General features: G+C 37.9%; 1 protein-coding gene across 1 annotated transcript; it reads left to right on the top strand.

Moving 5' to 3' along the window:
* Positions 1 to 452: 452 nt before the first annotated feature.
* Positions 453 to 13401, top strand: LOC121385720 (beta-1,3-galactosyl-O-glycosyl-glycoprotein beta-1,6-N-acetylglucosaminyltransferase-like). The gene is made up of 3 exons (XM_041516484.1): positions 453 to 1374; positions 11653 to 11879; positions 13084 to 13401. The coding sequence occupies exons 1-3, from the start codon at positions 476 to 478 to the stop codon at positions 13365 to 13367; spliced, it is 1410 nt and encodes a 469-aa protein (XP_041372418.1). The 5' UTR covers positions 453 to 475; the 3' UTR covers positions 13368 to 13401.
* The last annotated feature ends 235 nt before the right edge of the window (positions 13402 to 13636 follow it).

Here is a 13636-nt window from a genome sequence, read left to right as displayed (position 1 = left end):
TATTCTTAACAATACAGTGTATTTGCCATGTTTCAGCCATTAAAAAGGTCCTATGGTATGAGACATCATAGCACGGGTAACAAGATCACACACACACACACACACACACACACACACACACACACACACACACACACACACACACACACACATACATACATACACATACATACACACACACACACACACACACACACACACACACACACACACACACACACATATATATATATATATATAAAATATATATATATATATATATATATATATATACATATATATATACATATATATACATATATATACATACACACACACACACACACACAACACACACACACACACATATATATATATATAATATATATATATATATATATATATATATATATATATATATATATATATATATATATATATATATATATATAACATATCTTCAATTCTTTTAGTTTTTCCGGGAATTTAGGTTGCAATGATGATTGCATCAGATGAACGAACAAAGAGAATCGGATGGAGATATTTGTTATTTGTTATTGTCAGTGCGTTTGGAATTTTTTCTTACGTCATAATCTTTGATCGGACAAAGTTTCATGAACTGCTGTGCACAATAAATGGTCAGCTGGTTTCTAATCAGTTCGAAACGCAGAAGATAGTATGGAGGAACAAAACATTACTTCTATTAGGACGATTTGCAAACCGGTGCAAAAGCACTGAGATAGTAATTAACAAAAAGGTATTAGAAGACGCTGAGGCGTTTAAACAGAGACAGTCGAAGGAGAACAGTATTCCTCAACGCGACGTTGTCAAGGTCAACTGCAGCGGGTTGATAACCGGAAGTAATGCTACTTTGCAGGAAGTGAAACAACTAATGACGAATGTCAAACGACCGACTATCCCCGATTCTTACTTCATAACTGAAACCAAAGATTGTCACATGTATCGTCTGAAACGAGGCTACTTTCTTGATAATATGACGTCAGAAGAGGAAAACTTTCCCATAGCTTTCAGCATTCTCATGTTTAAACATGTAAGTCAAGTTGAACGTCTTCTGCGCGCCATTTATCGTCCACAAAATTATTACTGTATTCACCTGGATAAAAAAGCTTCAGCTAATATATCTGCTGCTGTTCACGGCATTGCAAACTGTTTTAGTAATGTGTTTCTGACGTCACGATCAGTAGATGTTAGATGGGGAACATTCACCGTTTTGGAACCGGAACTAATCTGTATGCAGGAACTGTGGAAGTACCGGAAGTGGAAGTATTTCATTAATCTGACTGGACAAGAGTTCCCACTGAAGACGAATTTGGACATGGTGAGAATACTAAAGGCTTACAATGATGCCAATGACATTGGGGCGACAATAAAAAGGTGAGAATCCTATGTTCATGCAACCACGATTTCCCTTTTTGATGGATATCTAGCTTGGCTGCAATGTATTCAGCCTCAGTTCTTTAACTATACCGGCCTCGGTGGTATATGAATAACTTACGGCTGATAGGTACTATTTCGCATATATATACTTAAACAAGAACATGCATTTCATTTTTAATTTTTAACACTCGGGCAAATAGGAACTCTTTAAATATCCTCTAACATGGATACCTGTAAAAAGATAGCACATGTATATATCAAAGCGGCAAATGTATTTTCGTGTTTAATAAATCAATGCGCTCTAGTGGTGCCGTTAAACAACACAAACTTTTCCCCATCCCAACTAATGGACATGAGTAACTTACACGGCTTTGATGGTACATCATAAAAAAAGCCGTGGTATATGCTATCCTATCTGGGAAAAAGGTTTGTTTTGTTTAACGACACCACTAGAGCACATTGATTAATTAATCATGGGCTATTTGATGTCAAACATTTGGTAACGTAGTCATCAGAGGAAACCCGCTACATTTTTCCATTAGTAGCAAGAGATCTTTTATATGCACTTTTCCACAGACAGGACAACACATACCACGGAGTTTGCCCAATTGTTGTGCACTGGATGGAACAAGAAGAAAAACCCAATCAATTGAATGGATCCCCCGAGGTGGTTCGCTCCTGCGACGCAAACAACTCAAAGCGAGCACTCAACCGACTGAGCTAAATGCCGCCCCCTATCTGGGAAAGCGTATGCATAGTTGGCGTCAGTAACTGCCGATGGGCATTTGAGAATCAAATCAAACTGATCAAAAATGCATATAATGTGTTATTCAATAATTAGTGAATATCCACGATAAAGCAATAGAAATAGGCCCATTCATGAACTAACATTATACATGATGATACTGAACTTTAAAATAGACTGATCAAAATAAGTACGGAATATTCGAAATCAATTGTGAAAATGACAGAACGAAAACAAGACTAAATATAAACCAGGTGCATTATGCATTAGAACATTTCTACTTAATGCATCCCCCCAAACACAGCTGTTCGTACAAACGTAAATCTTGTGCACTGCATTGAATGGTGTGCAGCTGTTTGCATAATTCTGCAACTGTGTCAGAATCCTGTCTTGTTTTTAATACAGACACTAGATCTTAAACCAGAGGCAAACTGTCGTCAGTAGTCGTCTATTTTGTAAACATTCGACATCTGCAACGTGGGAAAAGACTCGGAGTTTTGGGTATGCTCCAGGTTGGAACAACATAGCGAATTGTTGCAAAAAACACTCAATGTGTCTCAGAGAGTGTGATTAGTAGTTTGTTAACCCGACATCCAATGACTGTAAAGGCGAATGATCGGCCTCGTTTAGGCCTGCCTAGGGCCACAATTCCAATTCAAGATCGCCTCATCAGAACTACCCCCCCCCCCCCTGCATCTCAGATAGTCAACCACCTTCGTGACTAAGGTAAAAGTAGAGGTCTCGAGTCAGACGATTCGAAACAGATAAATGCACATCAAATGCAAACGCCGGCCTCACTTCACGACCACTTTGACGGTGAGACACATTTGCGCCAGACTATACATGTGAAACGACGTAGACAATGGTACGTCGCTGTAGATGTTTTCAAAGGAACGAGGGGTATTCAATAGATGTACATGACTCAGTGTGACCGGACTTGTCGACGTCCCATTGAGCCATACGTCGAAGGTCAACATCCAAGCTCATGACTATTTTGGAGGGGGCAGTTATGCCTGTGGTGAAATTGCTATGGTTGCCAGAATGCAACTTCACGTTGTCCAATGGAGGCTCACAGGCCAGTACTATCGACCAATGCGCGCGTCACGTTGAATGCGTTTGTCAAGACAACAATGTAGCGGGCTATCGTAGTAACAGTGAAACAATTTGTGCATGACTGAGCAAAACATCCACAAACTTCCTTGGCCAGCTCCCGACCTTTCACCCATTATCAACCATTGGGATATCATGGGGTGACAATGGAATGTCAGCCGACTACTACTTTGGCCGAGTTGGGTGTAGCGCTCTAAGACGAATGGGTCAGGATACCCCATCATCAGATTGGACACTAAGGAGAATGTCTCACTGGATCCGTGCAAGTTTGCGAATCATGAGAATTCATCTAGTCACTAACCCCTGAAAAAATCATCAAATTTGGCCTCAATTTGTGGTTCATATCTCTCCATGTCAAACTACCCAGATATTAAAATGTCACGCTAATGCCCTGATAACCTGTTGTTATTTTGCAATAATTCCTATTAAAAGATATAATGAACAATATCCAGTATTTAATTATTGGCGCTAATCAACACTAGACATATAGTAGCTGTGAGTGATCCTAATGCTAGTAGTGATCAATTTGAAATTACATGAATATAAATTGATAAATGGAACACGTGTTTATAAATGCATTTATCAAATGTCTTTTCCAAGAACATGTATATATTCCCCCTTTCGTGCGAGAATACAATTCGCTAGTTAATCGCGTTACTTCTCTGACAAACGGGCGAATGTAAATTCGGCTTTTGTATTAACGTTACGGGCTTTATCCAACGATTTGCCTCATTGTCTAAATTTAATTAATTAATTAACTAATTAAAGAAGTAAAAATGTTCAAGTTGCTGTTTTCAGTAAAAATCTACGGACCAAACAATATGACTAATGCATCACGGCTGGTACATCAAAAGCCGTGGTATATGCTATCCTATCTGGGAAAAAGGTTTGTTTTGTTTAACGACACCACTAGAGCACATTGATTAATTAATCATGGGCTATTTGATGTCAAACATTTGGTAACGTAGTTATCAGAGGAAACCCGCTACATTTTTCAAATGCAACAGGTTCCTTTTATTCTCTTTATACACACTCGTTGGAGAGAAAACGTATTTTTTGTACGACTACAGTCAAACCTGTCTTAAGCGGTCACACAAGGGAGTAGATAAAAGTGGCCGCGTAAGACAGGTGGCCGCTGATTACAGGTTGCCACGTTCAAGTCATTAAAACATTTGTTCTTGTTTCTTGTTTTAATACCGTCTGTAATGCTAATTAATGGATGTGTGCTCCACAGTTGACTATAAATCAACGTTTGACATGTCGCATCCTTCAGAAAAAATGAAACTGGAATGTCGTAAATTAACGGTTCCCAACAAGTTTGTTTTCTTGTTCCATTTAATTATTTAATTCCTACTTCATGCGAAGTAAATCTACAAATGTCAATCTTAGCCTACCAAGAGGCAATTTATACGCATTCCAGAGTCACGCTTTCTTAATTGATACACAGTTGAGATATTGGGACTGAATGGGTACTAGTATTTTATTCCAAATTCCGCCCACCTCAAACTTACCCCCCCCCCCCCCCCCCCCCCCCCCTCCTGTCCCGGACTTAGTCACTGGCGAAAGTCAGAGATTAAGCCCCTGACAGGCGTGCGTGAAACCTTCGCGGTATATATGCACGTGAAAAACTTTACCTGACCTGACCGGGTACTAGTATTCCTAAAGGGGTGAACATCGGTTATTTGCTGCACTTTATCGCTGTTGTCAAAATACCCCTTAAACATTTACTGTGGCCGCTTAATACAGGTATTTTAGCGATTTGGAATCCGATTTAGGTGGCCGCTGGCCGCGTTAGTCAGATGAGCGCTTATTACAGGTGCATTTACATTATTAATCGTTTAGGAGGGAAAAAAATGTGGCCGCTTAAGGCAGGTGACCGCTGATTACAGGTGGTCGCTAGGACAGGTTTGACTGTATACTATATCCCAAATGTGTTCGAGATCGACTAAAGTTAAAGTTTGCCGCGTTATTAAGTTTATTTATCTCTCCAACGGCTTAAAGTCAATGTTATGAATAGCCAGATGTTTGATTTCCAAAGGCAGCTGAATAAACAATATCCTCAAAACACCAACTGATTTTTCATTACAGTATTAAAAGTTTTGTTTTTTTTTACGACACAACAAGAGCACATTGATTTATTAATCATCGACTACTTGATGCCATACGTTTATTAATCATCTGACATATGATGATGATGATTTAACTATGTTGACGCCAAAGTGTCAAATGACAATATATACATCATCAAAGAACATAGAATATATATTGATTGTTTATTTCTAAATCGATATTATTAGACACATAATGTCACGCATGGTATTGTCCATTAATCATCGACTACTTGATGCCATACGTTTGTTAATCATCGACTACTTGATGCCATACGTTTGTTCATTCTGACATATGATGATGATGATTTAATTGTTTATTAAAGTGTCAAATGACAATGTACATAAAATCATACAAAACAAACATAAATATATATTGCCACCTAGCCTAAATAGACTTATTGGCCACCTAAAACTTTATTATAATTAAAACACGTTTTTTTACATTACATGCAACTAAAAAACTTATGTAGTCTCAGATAGAGGAACCCACTACATGTTTGGCTTCAGGATAGTAGCAAGGGATTTTTTATAGACTTGGTGTCAGTCAGAGTGTCATCACACGACATATAGCGTATACCACGGCTTTTGATATACCAGTCGAAATGCACTGGTTGGAAAGAGAAATAGCACTACAAAAGAGGACCGACCGGCCAAGATCGATCTATCGTAGACCGACCAGACATCAGGCGAACGCTTTACCACTGTGCTACATTCCGCCTAAGACCGACTAAAATGGATCTGATTAGCTTCTCCACATCGTTCACCTGAAATACTAAAGTCCAATGAAATTAACATGATAGAAACCCATTTCTTTTCTTTTCGGTATACGTTAACAGTACAAGTGCTGGTAGCACTTTAAGATTTAATTAAAACATACGTTAATATTACTTAAACCTGCCTTCGATAAGCATAAAAACATACTACAATCATGTCTTAAGGCGAACATTCCATTTCATTTATCTGTATGTGTATGCGTATACGTAATCAATAACGCATAATCCCTAACAATTACCTTCCATTTAAATAGGTTGAACAGATTACATTTATACGTCTCCTAGAATCGATTTTATTGAGACTCCTGTCAGAAAAACCATCCAAATTTTCTGTTTCGGGAACTTCTCTATTTATTATTTATTATTTATTCATTCATTCATTCATTCATTCATTTATTCATTATGTCATGTTTTATTTATTTATTTGTAAACCGCCTGTTGAATTTTAATCACCGAGCAAATATGATTGTATTCGTGTCATGTCTGTCGCAAAGACGACGGATACCGCATACCAAGAAATACAGCATGCGGACGATTACAGGTTATTTCAGGATACGGAGCGGATTCGTACGCTAGTAAACGTAACAGCCACTGTGTAGATACCAATATAGGTAACGACATCTGGCCGGGTCAAAGTTTATAGCACACCTAACATTTAGTGTCACAATTAATAATTGCTGTTCTGTCATTTGTTGACAAGTGACAAGTTCTTTTGTTTCTTTTTCTTTCTCCACAGAAAAGAAAAGAAATGTTTTATTTAACGACGCACTCAACACATTTTATTTACGGTTATATGGCATCAGACATATGGTTAAGGACCACACAGATAGAAAGAGGAAACCCGCTGTTGCCACTTCATCGGCTATTCTTTTTCGATTAGCAGCAAGGGGTCTTTTATGTGCATTGTCCCACAAACCTGATAGTACATACCACGGCCTTTGTTACACCAGTTGTGGAGCACTGGCAGGAACGAAAAATAGCCCAATGGGGCCACCGACGGGGATCGATCCTAGACCAACCGAGGGTTTCTATCATGTTAATTTCATTGGACTTTAGCATTTCAGATGAACGATGTGGAGAAGCTAATCAGATGCATTTTAGTCGGTCTCGAGGCGGAATGTAGCACAGTGGTAAAGCGTTCGCCTGATGTCTGGTCGGTCTACGATCGATCCCCGTCAGTATCCCTATTGGTCTATTTCTCTTCCCAGCCTGTGCACCACGACTGGTATATCAAAGGCCTTGGTACGCGCTATTATGTCTGTGTAATGGTGCTTATAACAATTTCTTGCTACTAATTGAAAAATGTTTATCTTAGCAATAAATGTTAAAGTTTGTTTGTTTTGTTTAAGTCAAATTTTTCACCTGGACCCTAGTTTGAACCCATGGAAATGGACACTACATTTTGTTAGTTTACAAACCTGTAAAAAATTTGGATACAACAGAGTGAAACAAGAGTCTGTGACGTTGAAATACCCTTAAAAATATACTAAAAAGCGACTCCGTAACCGTTACTTCTGAGACGCACGTGCGTTTTTAAAAATATGAAAAATGCATTTTGTGATGTTAGAAACACCAGGATGACCAGAAACACTGTGGTTGTACGGAAATAGATAATCTAAAGAATAAAATATAAGTAATGTTTGATTTCAGTGATCATAAACGGCTCTAATATTGAAAAAAAAATATACCTTAGTGTTTAAAAACTAGGGTCTGTCCCTTTAATTATCGGCTATTGGATGTCAAACATTTGGTAATATTTGACATATAGTCTTACAGAGGAAACCCGCTACATTTTTCCATTAGTAGCAAGGAATTTCTTATATGAACTATCCCACAGGCAGGATAACACATACCACGGCCTTTGGTATACCAGTTGTGGTCCACTGGCTGAAGCTAGAAATAGCCCAATGGGCCCACCGACGGGGATCGATCCTAGACCGACCGCAAGCGCCTTACCACTGTGTTACGTCCCACTCGACAATAAATGTATGCAATGCTATCCAGCACCACCGTGTTAAGTATTATTGTGCTTCAATCATGTATAGGGCATTTACCATAGTTTCAAACCCAATAGCCGATGTATTTTTCGTGATGTAGTGTCGTTAAACATTCATTCATTCATTCATTCAGTGTAAAACTAAGTACAAGTGAAACCTCTCAAAACCGGACCCTCTGTAAACCGGAATTCTCTCAAATCCGGACGTTTTTAACGACCCCCTTTTAAATATCAGTACAAAAGAGAACCTCTCTAAACCGGTTACCCCTTAAAAGCGGACATTTTTATTGCTCCCAAGCTTGTCCGGTTTAGGGGGGTTTCACTGTACTACAAATATACGCATTTTTCATATTTTTAAAAACGCACGTGCGTCTGAGACGTAGCGGTTTATTGATTCAAGTTTTGGTCTATTTTTAAGGATATTTCCTATTTTAACCTCACATATTCTTCTTTCACTCTATTGTAACTGTACCCAAATGAGTTACAAGTTTGTAAATTAACTAAACTTAGTGTCCATATTTTACTTGTTAAAACTAGTGTGTGCGCCTTTAATAGGTCATAACGTTGTTGGTGTGTCACGCTATTTTTAGCCACACCGTCGCCGATAAGATTATATGTAGTATATGAACAAACTGCCATTTATCAGACGAGGTCAAGTCTATAAGACATATGATAGCCGTTTGTGAAACCGTACACTACACTACACTACACTACACTTGGAAGAGGGTTTGGTTGCGTAAATTGAGAATACTACAGGTTCCAGTGAACCAAATGAAATTATATTGAAGATAATGTTAACCTTTATTAATACAACTGATATAATCAGCATATGTATACACCGGCAGTACATCAATGAAACTATAGCACCTCATATTTAATCTACCTGCAAGAAAATGAGGGATCAAATACTATTTAAGAGATTTACTCAGTATTATTATATTTATATTATTAGTTATAGTTACTATAATTGCAACTGTATACAACTATTTTTAGAATCATTTGTCATAACATGACTGTAAGGTAGTGATATCAGGGTCCTATACCTAACACTATCATATTTGTTTCTGGGGTAATAAATTTGTTAAAAAAATATATATTAGCAACCCTCATTATGACTGAAATATCAGTTCCATTGTAGGAGGTACCCTACTCTGGTTTCAACCTCTGTTGTATACTACATAACACCTGTATAACAAAGACAAAGTGCATTTATTTATTGCCAGTGGATAATCTGGGGCTTAGCCAGAGAGGAAACAAAAAAACTACAAAAAAACCCCACAAAAAACCGCCCAGGCAAACCAGACCTGTAAAATAAATATCAATGTCTTAGGAAAAATAAAATAACTCAAGTGAAATTCGAGACGAGCCAAGCGCCTCGTCTGCCTCATGCTGGCTACGCCATTGATACTAGTATGTTCACAATTAATAAATGTCACATATTACTACCAATCACAGCCACAGCTATTTGTACTCCGTAAATATTTGAACTATCTTCTTTGGTACCAGGCATCCTACATATATGGCCGATAGATACGTTTTATATTGTGACGAGTTGTTTAAGAACGCATTTAACAAGCGAAAGCAGTAATACTAGCATTCGACTACCAACTACCAGCACTCAGTTGGTCAACTTTGTGCTCTCACGACTGTCCAGGGCTCCGTTCCATGAAGCGATCTTAGCACTAAGATCACCTTAGTGCATAAGGTAGCTATGCACTAAGGTGATCATAGGGCTAAGATCGCTTTGTGGAACGGGGTCCAGGCAAGTTGCTAGGCCTAGCGCTCTTACAACTCGACTCTCGTCGCGTAACACGTTGGTTGTTTATTTGAACGCATCCGTCGTAAGTTGGGAATTGCAACTGTCTAGTTGGCCAACTGTGTCGTAAAAGTAGTATAAGATAAATGATTTATAACGGACGCGAGGATAGTATTTTCTTTTTTTACATATCCACACTCACAAAAAGACCCACACAAAAACACAAACACAAAAAAGCCAATATAGTTGGTAACACAACATACACAGTGGGAAATAAATCTCACGACTGTTAGGGCAATATGCATATAGCGATCTTTGTAAGATCAAAATTACGCACAAGATATTGTGCAGCACGTTAACGTATACATCACAGTGCTATAGAGTATCAATTTAACTTGTACGGGGTGCAGTTGTATTACACTCGTGAGTTATCGTTATCAATAGTTAGGTTGTGAGAGATACACACAACATACAAGTGGGAGAGAGAGTTAGAGAGAGAGACTCTTAATTATAACACGATTTACTACGTTACAAACACATATGCAGTTGTAGACACTCGTGAGTTATCGATCAATAGTTAGGTTGTGTGGTATACACACAACATACAAGTGGGTCGTCCGAGTTATTCTTATCACTCTTAATTAGACACGAGACTACGAGAGAGAGACATAGAGAGTTGTATTACTCGTGAGTTATCGTTATCAATAGTTAGGTTGTGAGGTATACACACAACATACAAGTGGGTCGTCCGAGATTCTTATCACTCTTAATTATAACACGATTTACTACGTTACGCAACACATATGCAGTTGTATTCACTCCCTTTTGGTTCCTACTGGTTCTGGATTAACTTCGCGGTACGTCGTCAGAGTTATTCTTATCACTCTTAATTATAACACGATTTACTACGTTAAAGTACAAACACATATGCAGTTGTATTACACTCGTGAGTTATCGTTATCAATAGTTAGGTTGTGTGGTATACACACAACATACAAGTGGGTCGCTATATATCTTCGTTTTTTAAAACATGATTTTTTAACACAAACCGATTGAATAGCGAACCGTTTACCAGAGTTAAACAATGTCCAATAATGCATTTATTTAGAACCCCCACCTCCCGAAAAACCCATACAAAAAACACAAAAAAAAACAACCGCCACAAACATTTAGTACAGAAACAAAAATACATTTTTTGTTTGAAATTACAACACATGGATGAGAATGAGATGAATGGTGAAACCGCAATATTTTCATTATGAAGACAATTAATAAAACAGCCAACGTAGAAAAACGCACGGTTCCAGATTTAGTCTGTGTACTGTAGCTAAGGCTGTTCTAGCATTTTGTCTTCACCCCTGTATTAAACATGAAATGAATCTATATAATCTGATGGCAATTTGTTAAGAAATATGTTTTTATTTACACAAACATGTTTAGTAGAAAATGTTGTTTTTTGGTGATGGCTTCGGTTTAAAATTCAATAATATGTTTTAATATAAGATTTAACATTATTCATTATCGAGTTGTGTGCCAATTCATCGGTTCCGTTTTAACACAATCGGACTATAGATCAGGGGCCTAATTCACTAAACTCTCGCAACTTTGCGATCTCGCAGTGCGTGCAATGCTAAAAGACTTGCAAAGAGGATGTTTTGTTGTCTAGCAGAGCCTAAGAGAGCTTTGTGAATTAAACCCCTGTATCATATTTTACGTAAGTTTATGGATACGGAACCAGTGTTTTCATTATACAAACATTTTGTTCGTAAAACAATCCATTATAGGGCTAACAGAGATCGCTGGGAAAAGGCTGGGAAACCGCCACACAACATCCGGCCTGTCAAAGGATCGGTGCACATCGTGGCGAGTCGGGGATTTGTCGATTATCTTCTTCACAACCAGACGTCCAAGGATCTTCTCGAGTGGGTGAAGAAAACACACGTACCGGACGAGACCTACTTCAGCACTCTCAACCACAACCCACATCTTGGCGTGCCGGGGTCCTACAAAGGTTCGGTAGTCAAATTCCTCGTACTGTTGAAACTTCCATAATAACTCCGGGGGTAAGGGAAAGGAAAGTAGGTAGTTTTAAAAACACCTTAATCTATGGTCATATGGATTTGAGAGAGAGAGAGAGAGAGAGAGAGAGAGAGAGAGAGAGAGAGAGAGAGAGAGAGAGAGAGAGAGAGAGAGAGGAGGGAGGGGGGAGAGGGATATATATATATATATATATATATATATATATATATATATATATTACCTACTGACCGATATATTTACTAGTATCAAACATACTTACTGACCTATTCAACCAGCTCATCTATCTATATATATATCTATCTATCTATCTATCTATCTATCTATATTATATATATATACTATCTACCAACCTACCGGTGATCGATCGATCGATCGATACACACTACTACCTACTTACTCATGTTTTACAACGGCTGACGTCATACTATCTTTTTTCTTCATCTATCTGTCTGTCTGTCTGTTCTATCTATTGTTTCTATCTATCTATCTAAACCAATTCTCCACTGGACTGAATTAACCAGCTTTTTGCACGGTGGAAAAATCTGTCTAGCATGAACCGGTGCAAGATACATCTGTCTCGCACCCCGATGCTGGACGATTCCTACACACGCGTGACGTCATAACTCATGGGTGTTTTTTTCTTCAAAATTCTGTTTGTCATTTTATGTTGTATCATTGTTTTAAAATATTTAAACAAATTAATATTTTCAACTTTATATTTATTGGTAAGTTGTTACATTTTTATATCGTTGCATAATGTGAACTATATTTTTTCCCGCGTACGATTAAAGGAGTTTGTAGATGAAATGTTTATGAATCGTTCGACAATAAACAAACCGTATTTTACAAAATTAATGTTTTGTTACACTAATTAGATGGGCAAGAAAAAGAATATATCTATCAAACTAACTAACTATCTATCTATCTAGCTAGCTATCTAGCTATATATCCATCCATCCATTCTATCTATCCATCCATCCATCCCTCTATCCATCCCTCTATCCATCTATCTATCTCCATATCTATCTATCCATCCATCCATCCCTCTATCCATCCCTCTATCCCCATCCATCTATCTATCTATCTACCTACCTATCTACCTACCTACCTACCTATTTATCTGTCTATATATCCACTCATCCATATTCTATGTATATTTTATTCTCCTTTATCAGGCGAACCAGAACGTCGGACTTTGTCGCGGTTTAAGAACTGGGGAGAGTTACCATGCGCTGGCAAGTTTGTCAGAAGTGTGTGCGTTCTCGGGGTCGGAGATTTACCCTTGTTGGCGAAGGGGAAACAACTCTTTGCGAACAAATTTCACCTGGATTTTGAACCTTACGCTTTGGATTGTATCGAGGAATGGCATTACAACAGAACACGAGACGAATATTTAGGTGTTTCAAACTTTGATAATAGTTACTACAAAACACTGGATTTTGTAACCAATAAAATATAACTAATACGCAGAGTTGGCTAAAACAAAAGGTACTAGATTTATGACTAAATTGACCGAGAGGATTCCAATGATTAAAAAACATGCTTGATTCCCTAACAACACTGTGGTAGCAATTAATACCAAAAGAACGTTTTGTTCTTTTTCCTTTTTGTCACATAGATTGAAGTGAAAAATTTGCCAAGCACAATACTTGGTGACTTTTCTTAACTTGGGACGCAGCCTAGTGGTAAAGCGCTCACTTGTCACGCTATCGGTTTGGTATCGATCCC

Source organism: Gigantopelta aegis, chromosome 12 (genome assembly GCF_016097555.1).
Source record: "Gigantopelta aegis isolate Gae_Host chromosome 12, Gae_host_genome, whole genome shotgun sequence".
Taxonomy (NCBI): Eukaryota; Metazoa; Mollusca; class Gastropoda; order Neomphalida; family Peltospiridae; genus Gigantopelta; species Gigantopelta aegis.
This window is presented reverse-complemented; position numbering and strand designations above follow the sequence as displayed.